The sequence below is a fragment of the Oncorhynchus clarkii genome, unplaced genomic scaffold, assembly GCF_045791955.1.
Source record: "Oncorhynchus clarkii lewisi isolate Uvic-CL-2024 unplaced genomic scaffold, UVic_Ocla_1.0 unplaced_contig_7501_pilon_pilon, whole genome shotgun sequence".
Taxonomy (NCBI): Eukaryota; Metazoa; Chordata; class Actinopteri; order Salmoniformes; family Salmonidae; genus Oncorhynchus; species Oncorhynchus clarkii.
In genome coordinates, this window is record NW_027259421.1 from 10,959 (window position 1) to 30,920 (window position 19,962).

The 19,962-nt window shown below is 45.2% G+C and overlaps 1 protein-coding gene across 1 annotated transcript; it reads right to left on the reverse strand.

The window, feature by feature from the left end:
- Positions 1 to 641: 641 nt before the first annotated feature.
- LOC139400148 (laminin subunit alpha-4-like) lies at positions 642 to 19,605 on the reverse strand (the record flags this gene model as incomplete). Its single annotated transcript, XM_071145175.1, has 11 exons — positions 642 to 1,019; positions 1,407 to 1,526; positions 4,691 to 4,787; positions 4,912 to 5,036; positions 5,582 to 5,741; positions 7,148 to 7,300; positions 8,815 to 9,010; positions 9,200 to 9,372; positions 15,050 to 15,179; positions 17,923 to 18,087; positions 19,475 to 19,605. Coding segments are annotated over 11 exons (1,599 nt in total), but the record flags the coding sequence as incomplete, so codon positions are not given.
- Between the last annotated feature and the right edge of the window lie 357 nt (positions 19,606 to 19,962).

The window sequence follows — 19,962 nt, forward strand, 5'->3', positions numbered from 1 at the left end:
GACATTTCTATTGGCTCCATAACGTTTTTCCTAATGAACGTGGCCCACGGGTGTATTGTTGCAGATACAAAGTTTTCAGACAGAAATGTAACAACGTTCTGTAACGTTGTCGTATTGAGTTTGGCCCTGCATTAGCCGGGTGAACAGGGCTGAACAGGGCTAAACCAGGGGTAAACAGGGCTAAACCAGAGGGAACAGGGCTAAACCAGGGGGAACAGGGTTAAACCAGGGAGAACAGTGCTAAACCAGGGGGAACAGGGCTAAACCAGGGGTAACAGGGCTAAACCAGGGGTAACAGGGCTAAACCAGGGGTAACAGGGCTAAACCGGGTGTAACAGGGCTAAACCGGGTGTAACAGGGCTAAACCAGGTGTAACAGGGATAAACCAGGGGGAACAGGGATAAACCAGGGGTAACAGGGCTAAACCAGGGGTAACAGGGCTAAACCAGGGGGAACAGGGCTAAACCAGGGGGAACACATAAACCAGGGGGAACAGGGCTAAACCAGGGGGAACAGGGCTAAACCAGCGGTAACAGGGCTAAACCAGCGGTAACAGGGCTAAACCAGGGGGAACAGGGCTAAACCAGGGGTAACAGGGCTAAACCAGCGGTAAACAGGGCTAAACCAGGGGGAACAGGGCTAAACCAGGGGGAACAGGGCTAAACCAGCAGTAAACAGGGCTAAACCGGGTGTAACAGGGCTAAACCAGGGGTAACAGGGCTAAACCAGGGGTAACAGGGCTAAACCAGGGGTAACAGGGCTAAACCAGGGGGAACAGGGCTAAACCAGGGGGAACAGGGCTGAACCGGGTGTAACAGGGCTAAACCAGGGGGAACAGGCCATACCGGGTGTAACAGGGCTAAAAGAGGTCTACATGGCTGGACAGCCCTGTGTGCCCACAGCTCCGTGTACTAACAGGGGTTTAGACAGCACGGCTGGTCGCTGGTTCAGGACGGCTCTCCGAACACAACCATGGAAGGAGGGCAGGGCAGCGGGGAGGCCCGGCACATCAACGCCATCTAGAGGAGAGGAGAATACAAGTTGAAATGCAGAAAGATAGTTATAGTTCTTTATGTTCGAGACGGAAGGTTTAGACGTTGTCTGTTATTTTTTTGAAATAAATTATTTTTAAAACATTCTCATGTTTGAGGTTGTACATTAGTCTTTCCTTCACCATTCACACTGTAAAATACTCTGTCTAGAAAATTATGAAAATCACTGAATAGTTTTGTGATCCCCCCCCCCCCCTGACAGCTAATAATATATATATTTTTTAATCACAAAATTACTTCTGAATATGTGTATGGAATTAATATCCGATTAGCTCCAGTGTTTGACAGAGTAAGGTCAGGAAAGGTAGGGTTCAACAGAAGGTATTTTTGATGGAGAAAGGGAGATGTGCTCACCTGGTACTCCCCCCAGGTACACAGTCTCCTTGGCCCCTGAGGATCGGCCCTTCTTGGGCCCCACACTGTGTTCACTGGCTGCATCCACATGGAGCTGCAGCACGTTGCTCTTCTTCATGACTACGGGGCGAACAGCCAATGGCAACAACATTAGTAGAAGACTGGTTTGAATTGAATAAAATGTATTGATCCCAAGTTTAGTAACATAGATGATGCTATAATGTTTTCCCAGTGCAAATCTACACTGAACAAAAAAATATAAAAACGCAACATGTAACAATTTCAAAGATTTTACTGAGTTACAGATCATATAAGGAAATCTGTCAATTAAAATAAATAAATTAGGTCCTAATCTATGGATTTCACATGACTGGGAATACAGATGTGCATCTGTTGGTCACAGATATTAAAAAGCTAGGGACGTGGATCAGAAAACCAGTCAGTATCTGGTGTGACCACCATTTGCCTCATGCAGCGCGACACATCTCCTTCACATAGAGTTGATCAGGCTGTTGATTGTGGCCTGTGGAATGTTGTCCCACTCCTCCTTAATGGCTGTGTGAAGTTGCTGGATATTGGAGGGAACTGTTGTACAGGACTATCCAGAGCATCCCAAACATGCTCAATGGGTGACATGTCTGGTGAGTATGCAGGCCATGGAAGAACTGGGACATTTTCAGCTTCCAGGAATTGCGTCCAGATCCATGTGACATGGGGCTGTGCATTATCATGTTGAAACATGAGGTGATGGAGGTGGATGAATGGCACGACAATGGGCCTCAGGATCTCTTCACGGTGTCTCTATGCATTCAAATTGCCATCGATAAAATGCAATTGTGTTCGTTGTCTGTAGTTTATGCCTGCACATACCATAACCAGCATGGGGCCCCCTGTTCACAACGTTGACATCAGCAAACCGTACAGTTGTTAGTCCGGTTGGATGTACTGCCAAATTCTCTAAAACGATATTGGAGGCGGCTTATGGTAGAGAAATTAACATTCAATTCTATGGCAACATTGTCAGCATGCCAGTTGCACGCTCCCTCAAAACTTGAGACATCTGCGTGACAAAACTGCACATTTTAGAGTGGGCTTTTATTGTCCCCACACAAGGTGTACCTGTGTAATGACCATGTTGTTTAATCAGCTTCTTGATATGCCACACCTGTCAGGTGGATGGATTATATTGGCAAAGGAGAAATGCTCACTAACAGTGATGTAAACAAATTTGTGCACAACATTTGAAAGAAATAATATTTTTGTGCGTATGGAACATTTCTGGGATCTTTTATTTCAGCTCATGAAAACAATGACCAACACTTTACATGTTGCGTTTATATTTTTGTTCAGTGTAATATTGTGAGGAAACTATAGTGCTAAGGGAAGAGATACAATTCATTCCTTGACGATAAAGACCAAAGTGTGTGAGCACTAAACAGGCTACACCTGTATCTGTATCTGTAAACCACAACTCACCTGTATTTGTATCTGTAAACCACAACTCACCTGTATCTGTAAACCACAACTCACCTGTATCTGTAAGCTACAACTCACCTGTATCTGTATCTGTAAGCTACAACTCACCTGTATCTGTAACTAAGCTACAACTCACCTGTATCTGTATCTGTAAGCTACAACTCACCTGTATCTGTATCTGTAAGCTACAACTCACCTGTATCTGTAACTAAGCTACAACTCACCTGTATCTGTAACTAAGCTACAACTCACCTGTATCTGTATCTGTAAGCTACAACTCACCTGTATCTGTATCTGTAAGCTACAACTCACCTGTATCTGTATCTGTAAACCACAACTCACCTGTATCTGTATCTGTAAACCACAACTCACCTGTATCTGTAAGCTACAACTCACCTGTATCTGTAAGCTACAACTCACCTGTATCTGTATCTGTAAACCACAACTCACCTGCATCTGTATCTGTAAACCACAACTCACCTGTATCTGTATCTGTAAGCTACAACTCACCTGTATCTGTAACTAAGCTACAACTCACCTGTATCTGTACCTAAGCTACAACTCACCTGTATCTGTAACTAAGCTACAACTCACCTGTATCTGTAACTAAGCTACAACTCACCTGTATCTGTAACTAAGCTACAACTCACCTGTATCTGTAAGCTACAACCCACCTGTATCTGTAAGCTACAACTCACCTGTATCTGTATCTGTAAGCTACAACTCACCTGTATCTGTATCTGTAAGCTAGAACTCACCTGTATCTGTAACTAAGCTAGAACTCACCTGTATCTGTAACTCAGCTAGAACTCACCTGTATCTGTAACTCAGCTAGAATTCACCTGTATCTGTAACTCAGCTAGAATTCACCTGTATCTGTAACTCAGCTAGAACTCACCTGTATCTGTAACTAAGCTACAACTCACCTGTATCTGTAAGCTACAACTCACCTGTATCTGTATCTGTAAGCTAAAACTCACCTGTATCTGTATCTGTAAGCTAGAACTCACCTGTATCTGTAACTAAGCTACAACTCACCTGTATCTGTATCTGTAAGCTACAACTCACCTGTATCTGTATCTGTAAGCTACAACTCACCTGTATCTGTATCTGTAAGCTAGAACTCACCTGTATCTGTAACTAAGCTAGAACTCACCTGTATCTGTAACTCAGCTAGAACTCACCTGTATCTGTAACTCAGCTAGAATTCACCTGTATCTGTAACTCAGCTAGAATTCACCTGTATCTGTAACTCAGCTAGAATTCACCTGTATCTGCAACTCAGCTAGAACGCACCTGTATCTGTAACTAAGCTAGAACTCACCTGTATCTGTAACTAAGCTAGAATTCACCTGTATCTGTAACTAAGCTAGAACTCACCTGTATCTGTAACTAAGCTAGAACTCACCTGTATCTGTAACTAAGCTAGAATTCACCTGTATCTGTAACTCAGCTAGAATTCACCTGTATCTGTAACTCAGCTAGAATTCACCTGTATCTGTAACTAAGCTAGAACTCACCTGTATCTGTAACTCAGCTAGAATTAACCTGTATCTGTAACTCAGCTAGAACTCACCTGTATCTGTAACTAAGCTAGAATTCACCTGTATCTGTAACTCAGCTAGAATTCACCTGTATCTGTAACTGTAAGCTAGAACTCACCTGTATCAGTAACTGTAAGCTAGAACTCACCTGTATCAGTAACTGTAAGCTAGAACTCACCTGTATCTGTAACTCAGCTAGAATTCACCTGTATCTGTAACTTAGCTAGAATTCACCTGTATCTGTAACTGTAAGCTAGAACTCACCTGTGATACTGTGCCAGCGTCCGTCACACAGGGATTCCTCTGGTGTGAAAGAGGTGGAGAAGAGGTTTCCGCGACCACTGTTCACTGTGACTGTCACCTGTAGAGGACACCACATTATACAGTCATTATACACACTCTTTCATTGTACATATGACTCTGTCTGAAACTGAAGAAAACTGTCTAGGTAGTCCTAAAACAACAGAACACTTAGTTAATCGTACCTCTCCCTGGTTGAGGTAGAGACTGAGCTGTTGTCCAGACCCAGCATGCAGCAGGAGACCAGAGTCAGACACCAGCCGTACCTCCAGCCTGACCTCTAGGTCCCGCCCTAACACCAGGCCTTCATCTAGACACAGAGACATGGAGAGATTAGCCAGTGTGTTTCAGATTTTATGGGTCAATATTCCTTTTGTTGTGCTCTGTCCTGTCTCATAATCCCAGAGAATGTCTCTCCAATAGTCTCTCCTAGATCCTTTTCCAAATCCTTGGCCTCTTTGACAAACATTTTAAATTGCAACCAAATAATTTTAGAGGAGAGGAGAGAGAGGAGAGGAGGTATACTGTACCTATAGCCATGTGTCCTCCCTGGGAGGAGAGGAGGTATACTGTACCTATAGCCATGTGTCCTCCCTGGAAGGAGAGGAGAGGAAAGGAGGTATACTGTACCTATAGCCATGTGTCCTCCCTGGGAGGAGAGGAGGTATACTGTACCTATAGCCATGTGTCCTCCCTGGGAGGAGAGGAGGTATACTGTACCTATAGCCATGTGTCCTCCCTGGGAGGAGAGGAGGTATACTGTACCTATAGCCATGTGTCCTCCCTGGGAGGAGAGGAGGTATACTGTACCTATAGCCATGTGTCCACCCTGGGAGGAGAGGAGGTATACTGTACCTATAGCCATGTGTCCTCCCTGGGAGGAGAAGTATGCCCCAGGCTGCAGAGTGGTCTGGAAGCAAGGAACAACCCCCAGGCTTGTGGAGGGATTGTCTATGCTCTCCTCATTCAGCTCCAGGTCCCTCACACAGCCCACAAACCCTCCAGGACCTGGCACCTATGTAGTGAAAGAGATGGGCAGTACACCGTAGAACAGTTTCAATAAGGTATATATTTCTCTGTACTGTAGAGACACACACACACACACACACACACACAAACACACACACACACACACACACACACACACACACACACACACACACACACACACACACACACACACACACACACACACACACACACACACACACACACACACACACACACACACACACACACACACACACACACACACACACACACACAATGAGCACTGTTAAAGCCAAGAGCATTATGACTTTACAACTGACTGGAAGAAGCATTGAGACAAATCTAATTTTATTTGTCACATGCTCCGAATACAACAAGTGTAGACTTTACCGTGAAATGCTGAATACAACAAGTATAGACTTTACCGTGAAATGCTGAATACAACAAGTATAGACTTTACCGTGAAATGCTTTACTTACAAGCCCTTAACCAACAGTGCAGTTCAAGAAGAAGAACATATTTACCAAGTAGACTAAAATAAAAAGTAACACAATGAGAATAACGAGGCTTCATACAGGGGGCACCGGTACTGAGTCAGGGTGGAGGCTATATACAGGGTGTTACGGTACAGAGTCAATGTGGAGGGTATATACAGGGGGTACCGGTACAGAGTCAATGTGGAGGCTATATACAGGTGGTACCGGTACAGAGTCAATATGGAGGCTGTTTACAGGGTGTTACGGTACAGAGTCAATGTGGAGACTATATACAGGGAGTACTGGTACCGAGTCAATGTGGAGACTATATACAGGGGGTACCGGTACAGAGTCAATGCGGAGGCTATATACAGGGGGTACTGGTACTGAGTCAATGTGGAGGCTATATACAGGGGGTACTGGTACTGAGTCAATGTGGAGGCTATATACAGGGAGTACTGGTACTGAGTCAATGTGGAGGCTATATACAGGGGGTACTGGTACAGAGTCAATGTGGAGGCTATATACAGGGGGTACTGGTACAGAGTCAATGTGGAGGCTATATACAGGGAGTACTGGTACAGAGTCAATGAGGAGGCTATATACAGGGGGTACTGGTACCGAGTCAATGTGGAGGCTATATACAGGGAGTACTGGTACAGAGTCAATGAGGAGGCTATATACAGGGGGTACCGGTACAGAGTCAATGTGGAGGCTATATACAGGGAGTACTGGTACTTTCCCACTGACTGGAGGAAGCACAATGTTGATATAGTAGCTATTTTTAAATTAATCTTTCCTCAAATGCTTTCTCCTCCTCACAATGTAATGGACTTTCTCCTCCAATAGGGAAGGAGGAGAGGGGATAGGATGAAAACAATGGAATTGCCGAAAAATGTACTGAGATTGAGTCGAATTCCTCGTGTCTCCACTGTGAATGTGACGGCCGTAGTACCGTGAGAAGTGAGCTGGCGACTGCTGAGGGAACTCCTCCGATGTAGAGAGGGGAACTGAGGGGTGTTTTCTCCCCTCCCGAGACCCTCTTAGACTGGGTATTGATCCCATCAACAATCAAACTGGCCATCTCTCCCTCCCGCTTCACAAACACCTGGTGGGGGAAAAAAATACATGTTGGTATTACACTGGTCTGTTACTGACGGTGCCAGGACTTAGAACACACACAGATACACACAGATACACACAGATACACACAGATACACACACAGATACACACAGATACACACACAGATACACACAGATACACACAGATACACACAGATACACACCCAGATACACACCCAGATACACACACAGATACACACACAGATACACACACAGATACACACAGATACACACACAGATACACACAGATACACACAGATACACACAGATACACAGACACACACAGATACACACACAGATACACACAGATACACACACAGATACACACAGATACACACAGATACACACAGATACACACACAGATACACACACAGATACACACAGATACACACAGACACACACAGATACACACACCGATACACACACAGATACACACAGATACACACACAGATACACACAGATACACACACAGATACACACACAGATACACACAGATACACACACAGATACACAGACACACACAGATACACACACAGATACACACAGATACACACAGATACACACACAGATACACACACAGATACACAGATACACACACAGACACACAGACACACACAGATACACACAGATACACAGACACACAGAGATACACACAGATACACACACAGATACACACAGATACACAGAGATACACACAGATACACAGACACACAGAGATACACACAGATACACACACAGATACACACAGATACACACAGATACACACAGAGATACACACAGATACACACAGATACACAGACACACAGAGATACACACATATACACACACAGATACACACAGATACACACAGATACACAGACACACACAGATACACACAGATACACACAGATACCCAAACAGATACACACAGATACACACAGATACACAGACACACAGAGATACACACAGATACACACACAGATACACACAGATACACACAGATACACACAGAGATACACACAGATACACACAGATACACAGACACACAGAGATACACACATATACACACACAGATACACACAGATACACAGACACACACAGATACACACAGATACCCAAACAGATACACACAGATACACACAGATACACAGACACACACAGATACACACAGATACACAGACACACACAGATACACACAGATACACACACAGATACACACAGATACACACAGATACACACACAAGTCAGACACACACAAACCACAATCCTCCTGATCTAAATCTCAATCAGGACGGAAGACAATGAGACTATAGGGAGGGTAGAGTGGTTCATACAGCTAGGGAAATGTAATGCAGACCCAGAACCCCGTGCCTTCAGTGATATTTACTGACTTCATCATTACAGTGTTCTTGGCGTGTTACTGAGGATGGTGGTAAGATAGCATGTTATTGGTTATACCACACACACACACACACACACACACACACACACACACACACACACACACACACACACACACACCGTGTGCCACCGTCCATCGTTGTACTTCCTGCGCGAGCGGATGCTAGTCTTCCTCTTCCCTCCGTCGATGAGGAGCAGCAGGTGTCCGTCGGAGACCGACAGGGTCATCACAGATCTGCTACGTTCTCCTGATCCAGACACACAGAACACCAGGCCTTCTGAAGAGTTCACACGTAGACCCATGGAGATGTGAGGCCTGGGGGTGAGAGAGAAGGGGACGTGCGTTACAGCCATATACAGGACATGGAACAACGGGAGGAAAACATATATATTTTTTAAAAGGATGATCTTAAATCGACAACGAAAAAAAAACATCTTTATTGAAACAGAACCCTGTGGAGGTTGTTTAGCCAGTACTACTACTAGTTGTTATGGGGTTACTGACGTCCTGCTGAAGACCTCTGGCAGCCTGTCGTAGCGCTGGTGGCTGTGGGAGGAGCCACTGAAGTGCAGAGCTCCAACCTCCTCCTGATTGGCTAGGTCCCCCTGGCAGGACCCCCTGCCACTGCGACTCCGCCCCACTGACCCACCGCCACCCGCAGGCTTCCTGTGTTTATCCTGTAGAGGGGTGGGGGAGTGGGAGGGAGGGGGGAAGGGAGGAGTGAGGGGATATGATAACTTCATCATGGAGGGTAGAGTGGTTCATACAGCTAGGGAAATGTAATGCAGAAATGTGGGACGAACAAGGCATTTAAGGAGCTATTTAGGGACACGGCTATTAATGTTCTGTGAGCACCCTGTGGATATGTCTTCTGCTCTCAAGGCCTGACTGAGGGAGAGTTTTGTATGTCGAGAATTACGATGACAGAATGAATGAACGCGATTTTTCCATACACAGAACACCTCACAAAACATCCCTCAGAACACGACACAAAACCTCCCTCAGAACACGACACAAAACCTCCCTCAGAACACGACACAAAACCTCCCTCAGAACACGACACAAAACCTCCCTCAGAACACGACACAAAACCTCCCACAGAACTCGACACAAAACCTCCCTCAGAACACGACACAAAACCTCCCACAGAACACGACACAAAACATCCCTCAGAACAGGACACAGAACCTCCCACAGAACACGACACAGAATATCCCTCAGAACACGACACAGAGTATCCCTCAGAACACGGCACAAAACATCCCTCAGAACACGACACAGAACACGACACAGAACACGACACAGAACATCCCACAGAACATCCCACAGTGTCTCAGGTATATAATTAGTCATGTGATACCCATTACACCGTAGTTGTTCCACACAAGACTGCTTGTTCGCTTGGATTCAAATCGTCATTTTTAATCTGGTGTTCGACAAGTCATTTTAATTTAAAGTGAAAATAACAAATAAAACCTCTAAGAAAGATGAAGACACATCTCTGAATAACTCTTGAGTTTGACGACACACACAGACAACTAAGTACCTTGAAATGCATTTGTTGGAAGATTTTTTGTTGTTGATTTGATTTGATTCGATGTGCAACATGTTTTTAGATTAGAAGCTTCAGGCCAGTGGAAGTGACGTGGTGTCCAGCGTCCCGGCTCTACAGTTTCTCGCCAGTTACAACGGTGTGACTGACGGTAAGTCCCACATATTCAGGGCAGTGCAGGGAGAAGACACCAGGTATAGACTTGGAGCTGAAGTAACACTAGAAGGGATTCTATTTGAGTACAAGTGTATCAAGATGTCAGAGGGAATCTATGAAAACACAGATGGGATTTAATGATGAAACCAGAGAAGGGGGGGGCGGCAGGTATTCTAGTGGTTAGAGCGTTGGGCCAGTAACCGAAAGGTCGCTGGATAAAATCCCTGAACTGACAAGGTTAAAACCTGTCGTTCTGCCCTTGAATAAGGCCACGGTTCCACGCTAGGCCGTCATTGTAAATAAGAATTTGTTCTTAACTGACTTAAATTAGGTTTAAATAAAATAAAAAAACAGAAGGCTAATTACATGGCCATGTAAGAGCCTTCAAGCCCCGCCCATGAGATTGTTGCGCAACATTCAGGGAACATTTCTTTATTGTTCTTTTTCACAATGGATGGTACAACACACGACCCAATCTGACTCAAACAACTTCTGATTCAGTACATTTTCAGTGGTGGAAGAGACCCTACGGAAATGCTGCAGTGTGTTGTTCTACTGGCTGGGACCAATCCTACTGGCTGGGACCAATCCTACTGGCTGGGACCAATCCTACTGGCTGGGACCAATCCTACTGGCTGGGACCAATCCTACTGGCTGGGACCAATCCTATTGGCTGGGACCATCCTACTGGCTGGGACCAATCCGACTGGCTGGGACCAATCCTATTGGCTGGGACCAATCCTATTGGCTGGGACCATCCTACTGGCTGGGACCAATCCTACTGGCTGGGACCAATCCTACTGGCTGGGACCAATCCTACTGGCTGGGAGCAATCCTACTGGCTGGGACCAATCCTACTGGCTGGGACCAATCCTTCTGGCTGGGACATATCCTACTGGCTGGGACATATCCTACTGGCTTGGACCAATCCTATTGGCTGGGACCAATCCTACTGGCTGGGACCAATCTTACTGGCTGGGACCAATCCTATTGGCTTGAACCATCCTACTGGCTGGGACCAATCCTACTGGCTGAGACCAATCCTATTGGCTGGGACCAATCCTACTGGCTGGGACCATCCTACTGGCTGGGACCAATCCTACTGGCTGGGACCAATCCTATTGGCTGGGACCAATCCTACTGGCTGGGACCAATCCTACTGGCTGGGACCAATCCTACTGGCTGGGACCAATCCTACTGGCTGGGAGCAATCCTACTGGCTGGGACCAATCCTACTGGCTGGGACCATCCTATTGGCTGGGACCATCCTATAAGCTGGGACCATCCTACTGGCTGGGACCAATCCTACTGGCTGGGACCATCCTATTGGCTGGGACCAATCTTACCTGCTGGGACCAATCCTACTGGCTGGGACCAATCCTACTGGCTGGGACCAATCCTACTGGCTGGGACCAATCCTACTGGCTGGAACAAATCCTACTTGCTGGGACCAATCCTACTGGCTGGGACCAATCCTACTGGCTGGGACCAATCCTACTGGCTGGGACCATCCTACTGGCTGGGACCATCCTACTGGCTGGGACCAATCCTACTAGCTGGGACCATTCCTACTGGCTGGGACCAATCCTACTGGCTGGAACCAATCCTACCTGCTGGGACCAATCCTACTGGCTGGGACCATCCTACTGGCTGGGACCAATCCTACTGGCTGGGACCAATCCTATTGGCTGGGACCAATCCTACTGGCTGGGACCAATCCTACTGGCTGGGACCAATCCTACTGGCTGGGAGCAATCCTATTGGCTGGGACCAATCCTACTGGCTGGGACCATCCTATTGGCTGGGACCATCCTATAAGCTGGGACCATCCTACTGGCTGGGACCAATCCTACTGGCTGGGACCATCCTATTGGCTGGGACCAATCTTACCTGCTGGGACCAATCCTACTGGCTGGGACCAATCCTACTGGCTGGGACCAATCCTACTGGCTGGGACCAATCCTACTGGCTGGAACAAATCCTACCTGCTGGGACCAATCCTACTGGCTGGGATCAATCCTACTGGCTGGGACCATCCTATTGGCTGGGACCAATCCTACTGGCTGGGACCAATCCTACTGGCTGGGACCAATCCTACTGGCTGGGAGCAATCCTACTGGCTGGGACCAATCCTACTGGCTGGGAGCAATCCTACTGGCTGGGACCAATCCTACTGGCTGGGACCATCCTATTGGCTGGGACCATCATATAAGCTGGGACAATCCTACTGGCTGGGACCAATCCTACTGGCTGGGACCATCCTATTGGCTGGGACCAATCTTACCTGCTGGGACCAATCCTACTGGCTGGGACCAATCCTACTGGCTGGAACAAATCCTACTTGCTGGGACCAATCCTACTGGCTGGGACCAATCCTACTGGCTGGGACCAATCCTACTGGCTGGGACCATCCTATTGGCTGGGACCAATCCTACTGGCTGGAACCAATCCTACTGGCTGGGACCATCCTACTGGCTGGGCCCATCCTACTGGCTGGGACCATTCCTACTGGCTGGGACCATTCCTACTGGCTGGGACCAATCCTACTGGCTGGGACCAATCCTACTGGCTGGGACCAATCCTATTGGCTGGGACCATCCTACTGGCTGGGACCAATCCTACTGGCTGAGACCAATCCTATTGGCTGGGACCAATCCTACTGGCTGGGACCATCCTACTGGCTGGGACCAATCCTACTGGCTGGGACCAATCCTACTGGCTGGGACCAATCCTACTGGCTGGGACCAATCCTACTGGCTGGGACCAATCCTACTGGCTGGGAGCAATCCTACTGGCTGGGACCAATCCTACTGGCTGGGACCATCCTATTGGTTGGGACCATCCTATAAGCTGGGACCATCCTACTGGCTGGGACCAATCTTACCTGCTGGGACCAATCCTACTGGCTGGGACCAATCCTACTGGCTGGGACCAATCCTACTGGCTGGGACCAATCCTACTGACTGGGACCAATCCTACTGGCTGGGACCAATCCTACTGGCTGGAACCAATCCTACCTGCTGGGACCAATCCTACTGTCTGGGACCAATCCTACTGGCTGGGACCATCCTACTGGCTGGGACCAATCCTACCTGCTGGGACCAATCCTACTGGCTGGGACCAATCCTACTGGCTGGGACCATCCTACTGGCTGGGACCATCCTACTGGCTGGGACCAATCCTACTGTCTGGGACCATTCCTACTGGCTGGGACCAATCCTACTGGCTGGGACCAATCCTACTGGCTGGGACCAATCCTACTGGCTGGGACCATCCTACTGGCTGGGACCAATTCTACTGGCTGGGACCAATCCTACTGGCTGGGATCAATCCTACTGGCTGGGACCATCCTACTGGCTGGGACCATTCTATTGGCTGGGACCAATCCTACTGGCTGGGACCAATCCTACTGGCTGGAACCAATCCTACCTGCTGGGACCAATCCTACTGGCTGGGACCAATCCTACTGGCTGGGACCATCCTACTGGCTGGGACCAATCCTACCTGCTGGGACCAATCCTACCGGCTGGGACCAATCCTACTGGCTGGGACCAATCCTATTGGCTGGGAACATCCTACTGGCTGGGAACAATCCTACTCATTCTGATTGAAGATCCATGATGGTCATTTTCTTGTCTGTCTATAATCTCTCGTCACAGACTTAACATCGAGTAGCCGATTCGGGTTCTGAGTGCAGACACTATGCAGACTATGAAATGTGAGATGAACGCAGGGGTTTGGAGACACTCGATCACACACTCGATCTCTCTCTCTCTCACACACACACACACACACACACACACACACACACACACACGCGCGCGCACATCAAGGGGTGTCAGGCTGAAGTATTATAATACACTATCTTAATGGTGTCAGATATCCAGATAGGGTATATAATGTATTCTAACACTATTTCGATATCTGACACCATTAAGATTCTGTATAGTGTATTCTAATACTATCTTAATGGTGTCAGATGTAGAAGAGGTATTAGAATACATTATATATTGTGTATCTATGGTGTCAGATATAGAAGAGGTATTAGAATACATTATATATTGTGTATCTATGGTGTCAGATGTAGAAGAGGTATTAGAATACATTATATATTGTGTATCTATGGTGTCAGATGTAGAAGAGGTATTAGAATACATTATATATTGTGTATCTATGGTGTCAGATGTAGAAGAGGTATTCGAATACATTATATATTGTGTATCTATGGTGTCAGATGTAGAAGAGGTATTAGAATACATTATATATTGTGTATCTATGGTGTCAGCTATAGAAGTATCATTATAATACATTATATATTGTGTATCTATGGTGTCAGATGTAGAAGAGGTATTCGAATACATTATATATTGTGTATCTATGGTGTCAGCTATAGAAGTATCATTATAATACATTATATATTGTGTACCCATGGTGTCAGATGTAGAAGAGGTACTATAATACATTACATATTGTGTATCTATGGTGTCAGCTATAGAAGTATCATTATAATACATTATATATTGTGTGCCTATGGTGTCAGCTATAGAAGTATCAGTATATTACATTATATATTGTGTATCTATGGTGTCAGCTATAGAAGTATCAGTATATTACATTATATATTGTGTATCTATGGTGTCAGGTACCTTAACATGCTTTTGCCGTGGTGGTGTGGCCAGGATCTGTTGAGGTTTATCGGCAGCGGGACAGTCTAGAGGAACGTCGATGTTCTCCTTAGCATTCATCAGATTCATCACCATCTGAGAAGGCTTGTCACTGTAGAGTACAGTCGTTATAGGGCTGTTAGCCCGTTGTCATGGCTACAGTAACAGTTATAGCCCAAGTCCTACACACAGTGGTATAATCACATCTAGTCTTAGAAAACAAACTTCTAATCTTGCAGTAGTAGGAGCAGCAACATTGTAATCTAGTAGTAGTAGGAGCAGCAACATTGTAATCTAGTAGTAGTAGGAGCAGCAACATTGTAATCTAGTAGTAGTAGGAGCAGCAACATTGTAATCTAGTAGTAGTAGGAGCAGCAACATTGTAATCTAGCAGTAGTAGGAGCAGCAACATTGTAATCTAGCAGTAGTAGGAGCAGCAACATTGTAATCTAGTAGTAGTAGAAGCAGCAACAACATTGTAATCTAGCAGTAGGAGCAGCAACATTGTAATCTAGTAGTAGTAGAAGCAGCAACAACATTGTAATCTAGCAGTAGGAGCAGCAACATTGTAATCTAGTAGTAGGAGCAGCAACATTGTAATCTAGCAGTAGTAGGATCAGCAACATTGTAATCTAGTAGTAGTAGGAGCAGCAACATTGTAATCTAGTAGTAGTAGGAGCAGCAACATTGTAATCTAGTAGTAGTAGGAGCAGCAACATTGTAATCTAGTAGTAGTAGGAGCAGCAACATTGTAATCTAACAGTAGTAGGAGCAGCAACATTGTAATATAGTAGTAGTAGGAGCAGCAACATTGTAATCTAGCAGTAGTAGGAGCAGCAACATTGTAATCTAGTAGTAGTAGGAGCAGCAACATTGTAATCTAGTAGTAGTAGGAGCAGCAACATTGTAATCTAGTAGTAGTAGGAGCAGCAACATTCTAATCTAGTAGCAGTAGGAGCAGCAACATTGTAATCTAGTAGTAGTAGAAGCAGCAACAACATTGTAATCTAGCAGTAGGAGCAGCAACATTGTAATCTAGTAGTAGGAGCAGCAACATTGTAATCTAGTAGTAGTAGGAGCAGCAACATTGTAATCTAGTAGTAGTAGGAGCAGCAACATTGTAATCTAGTAGTAGTAGGAGCAGCAACATTGTAATCTAGCAGTAGTAGGAGCAGCAACATTGTAATCTAGCAGTAGTAGGAGCAGCAACATTGTAATCTAGCAGTAGTAGGAGCAGCAACATTGTAATCTAGTAGTAGTAGGAGCAGCAACATTGTAATCTAGTAGTAGTAGGAGCAGCAACATTGTAATCTAGTAGTAGTAGGAGCAGCAACATTGTAATCTAGCAGTAGTAGGAGCAGCAACATTGTAATCTAGTAGTAGTAGGAGCAGCAACATTGTAATCTAGTAGTAGTAGGAGCAGCAACATTGTAATCTAACAGTAGTAGGAGCAGCAACATTGTAATCTAGTAGTAGTAGGAGCAGCAACATTGTAATCTAACAGTAGTAGGAGCAGCAACATTGTAATCTAACAGTAGTAGGAGCAGCAACATTGTAATCTAGTAGTAGTAGGAGCAGCAACATTGTAATCTAACAGTAGTAGGAGCAGCAACATTGTAATCTAGTAGTAGTAGGAGCAGCAACATTGTAATCTAGTAGCAGTAGGAGCAGCAACAACATTGTAATCTAGCAGTAGTAGGAGCAGCAACAACATTGTAATCTAGCAGTAGTAGGAGCAGCAACATTGTAATCTAGTAGCAGTAGGAGCAGCAACATTGTAATCTAGTAGTAGTAGAAGCAGCAACAACATTGTAATCTAGTAGTAGTAGGAGCAGCAACATTGTAATCTAGCAGTTGAAGGAGCAACAACATTGTAATCTAGTAGTAGTAAGGGCAGCAACATTGTAATCTAGTAGCAGTAGGAGCAGCAACATTGTAATCTAGTAGTAGTAGAAGCAGCAACAACATTGTAATCTAGTAGTAGTAGGAGCAGCAACATTGTAATCTAGCAGTTGAAGGAGCAACAACATTGTAATCTAGTAGTAGTAGGAGCAGCAACATTGTAATCTAACAGTAGTAGGAGCAGCAACATTGTAATCTAGTTGTAGTAGGAGCAGCAACATTGTAATCTAGTAGTAGTAGGAGCAGCAACATTGTATTCTAGTAGTAGTAGGAGCAGCAACATTGTAATCTAGCAGTAGTAGGAGCAGCAACATTGTATTCTAGTAGTAGTAGGAGCAGCAACATTGTAATCTAGTAGTAGTAGAAGCAGCAACATTGTAATCTAGTAGTAGTAGGAGCAGCAACATTGTAATCTAGCAGTAGTAGGAGCAGCAACATTGTAATCTAGTAGTAGTAGGAGCAGCAACATTATAATCTAGTAGTAGTAGGAGCAGCAACATTGTAATCTAGCAGTAGTAGGAGCAGCAACATTGTAATCTAGCAGTAGTAGGAGCAGCAACATTGTAATCTAGCAGTAGTAGGAGCAGCAACATTGTAATCTAGTAGTAGTAGGAGCAGCAACATTGTAATCTAGCAGTAGTAGGAGCAGCAACATTGTAATCTAGCAGTAGTAGGAGCAGCAACATTGTAATCTAGCAGTAGTAGGAGCAGCAACATTGTAATCTAGCAGTAGTAGGAGCAGCAACATTGTAATCTAGCAGTAGTAGGAGCAGCAACATTATAATCTAGTAGTAGTAGGAGCAGCAACATTGTAATCTAGCAGTAGTAGGAGCAGCAACATTATAATCTAGTAGTAGTAGGAGCAGCAACATTCAAACTGAAATAAATGCAATCCTCCACAGATCCCTATTTTCTCTGCTCGGTTTGTCCCGGTGTCCCTAACCCCTTCTTACCTCCTGATGAACAGGTTGCTAAGACAGCCGGTGAGGTTGTTGAGGCTGTTGTCAGGTGTCCCTCCCAGGTAGACACCGCCAGGTGACAGTGCTGCCTCGCTGCTGCCCCCTCCACGACCCGTATCCCCATTTTTCTCCAGGACGTCATCCACATAGACACGCAACCTACAGAGACACACACACACACACACACACACACACACACACACACACACACACACACACACACACACACACACACACACACACACACACACACACACACACACACACACACACACACACACACACACACACACACACACACACACACACACACACACACATAGTTGGGTTTCATGTTTCACAGCTCTTCCATTGAAAGGAGAGAGCATGACTGCATGTTGAACAGAATTTGCCAGTCATCTTACCTGTTGTTGTTGCTGTACAGAGTTACTAAATCCTACCTGTTGTTGTTGCTGTACAGAGTTATTAAATCCTACCTGTTGTTGTTGCTGTACAGAGTTACTAAATCCAACCTGTTGTTGTTGCTGTACAGAGTTACTAAATCTTACCTGTTGTTGTTGCTGTACAGAGTTACTAAATCCTACCTGTTGTTGTTGCTGTACAGAGTTACTAAATCCTACCTGTTGTTGTTGCTGTACAGAGTTACTAAATCCTACCTGTTGTTGTTGCTGTACAGAGTTACTAAATCCTACCTGTTGTTGTTGCTGTACAGAGTTACTAAATCCTACCTGTTGTTGTTGCTGTACAGAGTTATTAAATCTTACCTGTTGTTGTTGCCGTACAGAGTTACTAAATCCTACCTGTTGTTGTTGCTGTACAGAGTTACTAAATCCTACCTGTTGTTGTTGCTGTACAGAGTTACTAAATCCTACCTGTTGTTGTTGCTGTACAGAGTTACTAAATCCTACCTGTTGTTGTTGCTGTACAGAGTTACTAAATCCTACCTGTTGTTGTTGCTGTACAGAGTTACTAAATCCTACCTGTTGTTGTTGCTGTACAGAGTTATTAAATCTTACCTGTTGTTGTTGCCGTACAGAGTTACTAAATCCTACCTGTTGTTGTTGCTGTACAGAGTTACTAAATCCTACCTGTTGTTGTTGCTGTACAGAGTTACTAAATCCTACCTGTTGTTGTTGCTGTACAGAGTTACTAAATCCTACCTGTTGTCGTTGCTGTACAGAGTTACTAAATCCTACCTGTTGTTGTTGCTGTACAGAGTTACTAAATCCTACCTGTTGTTGTTGCTGTACAGAGTTACTAAATCCTACCTGTTGTTGTTGCTGTACAGAGTTACTAAATCCTACCTGTTGTTGTTGCTGTACAGAGTTACTAAATCCTACCTGTTGTTGTTGCTGTACAGAGTTACTAAATCCTACCTGTTGTTGTTGCTGTACAGAGTTACTAAATCCTACCTGTTGTTGTTGCTGTACAGAGTTACTAAATCCTACCTGTTGTTGTTGCTGTACAGAGTTACTAAATCCTACCTGTTGTTGTTGCTGTACAGAGTTACATAATGATCATTTAGTTGGTGGATGGTAAATCCTACCTGTTGTTGTTGCTGTACAGAGTTACATAATGATCGTTATCATCGTTGTAGGTCTTTTGAGTCTTCACCTCGTTGTTGCCCGCCCTCACTACCACATGACCCTTATCCAGGAACACCTGACACACTCCGTCCTGACGAGAGAGAACACATTACATCACTCTCTGTCCTGACGAGAGAGAACACATTACATCACACTCTGTCCTGACGAGAGAGAACACATTACATCACACTCTGTCCTGACCAGAGAGAACACATTACATCACACTCTGTCCTGACCAGAGAGAACACATTACATCACACTCTGTCCTGACCAGAGAGAACACATTACATCACACTCTGTCCTGACCAGAGAGAATACATTTCATCACACTCTGTCCTGACCAGAGAGAACACATTACATCACACTCTGTCCTGACCAGAGAGAACACATTACATCACACTCTGTCCTGACCAGAGAGAACACATTACATCACACTCTGTCCTGACCA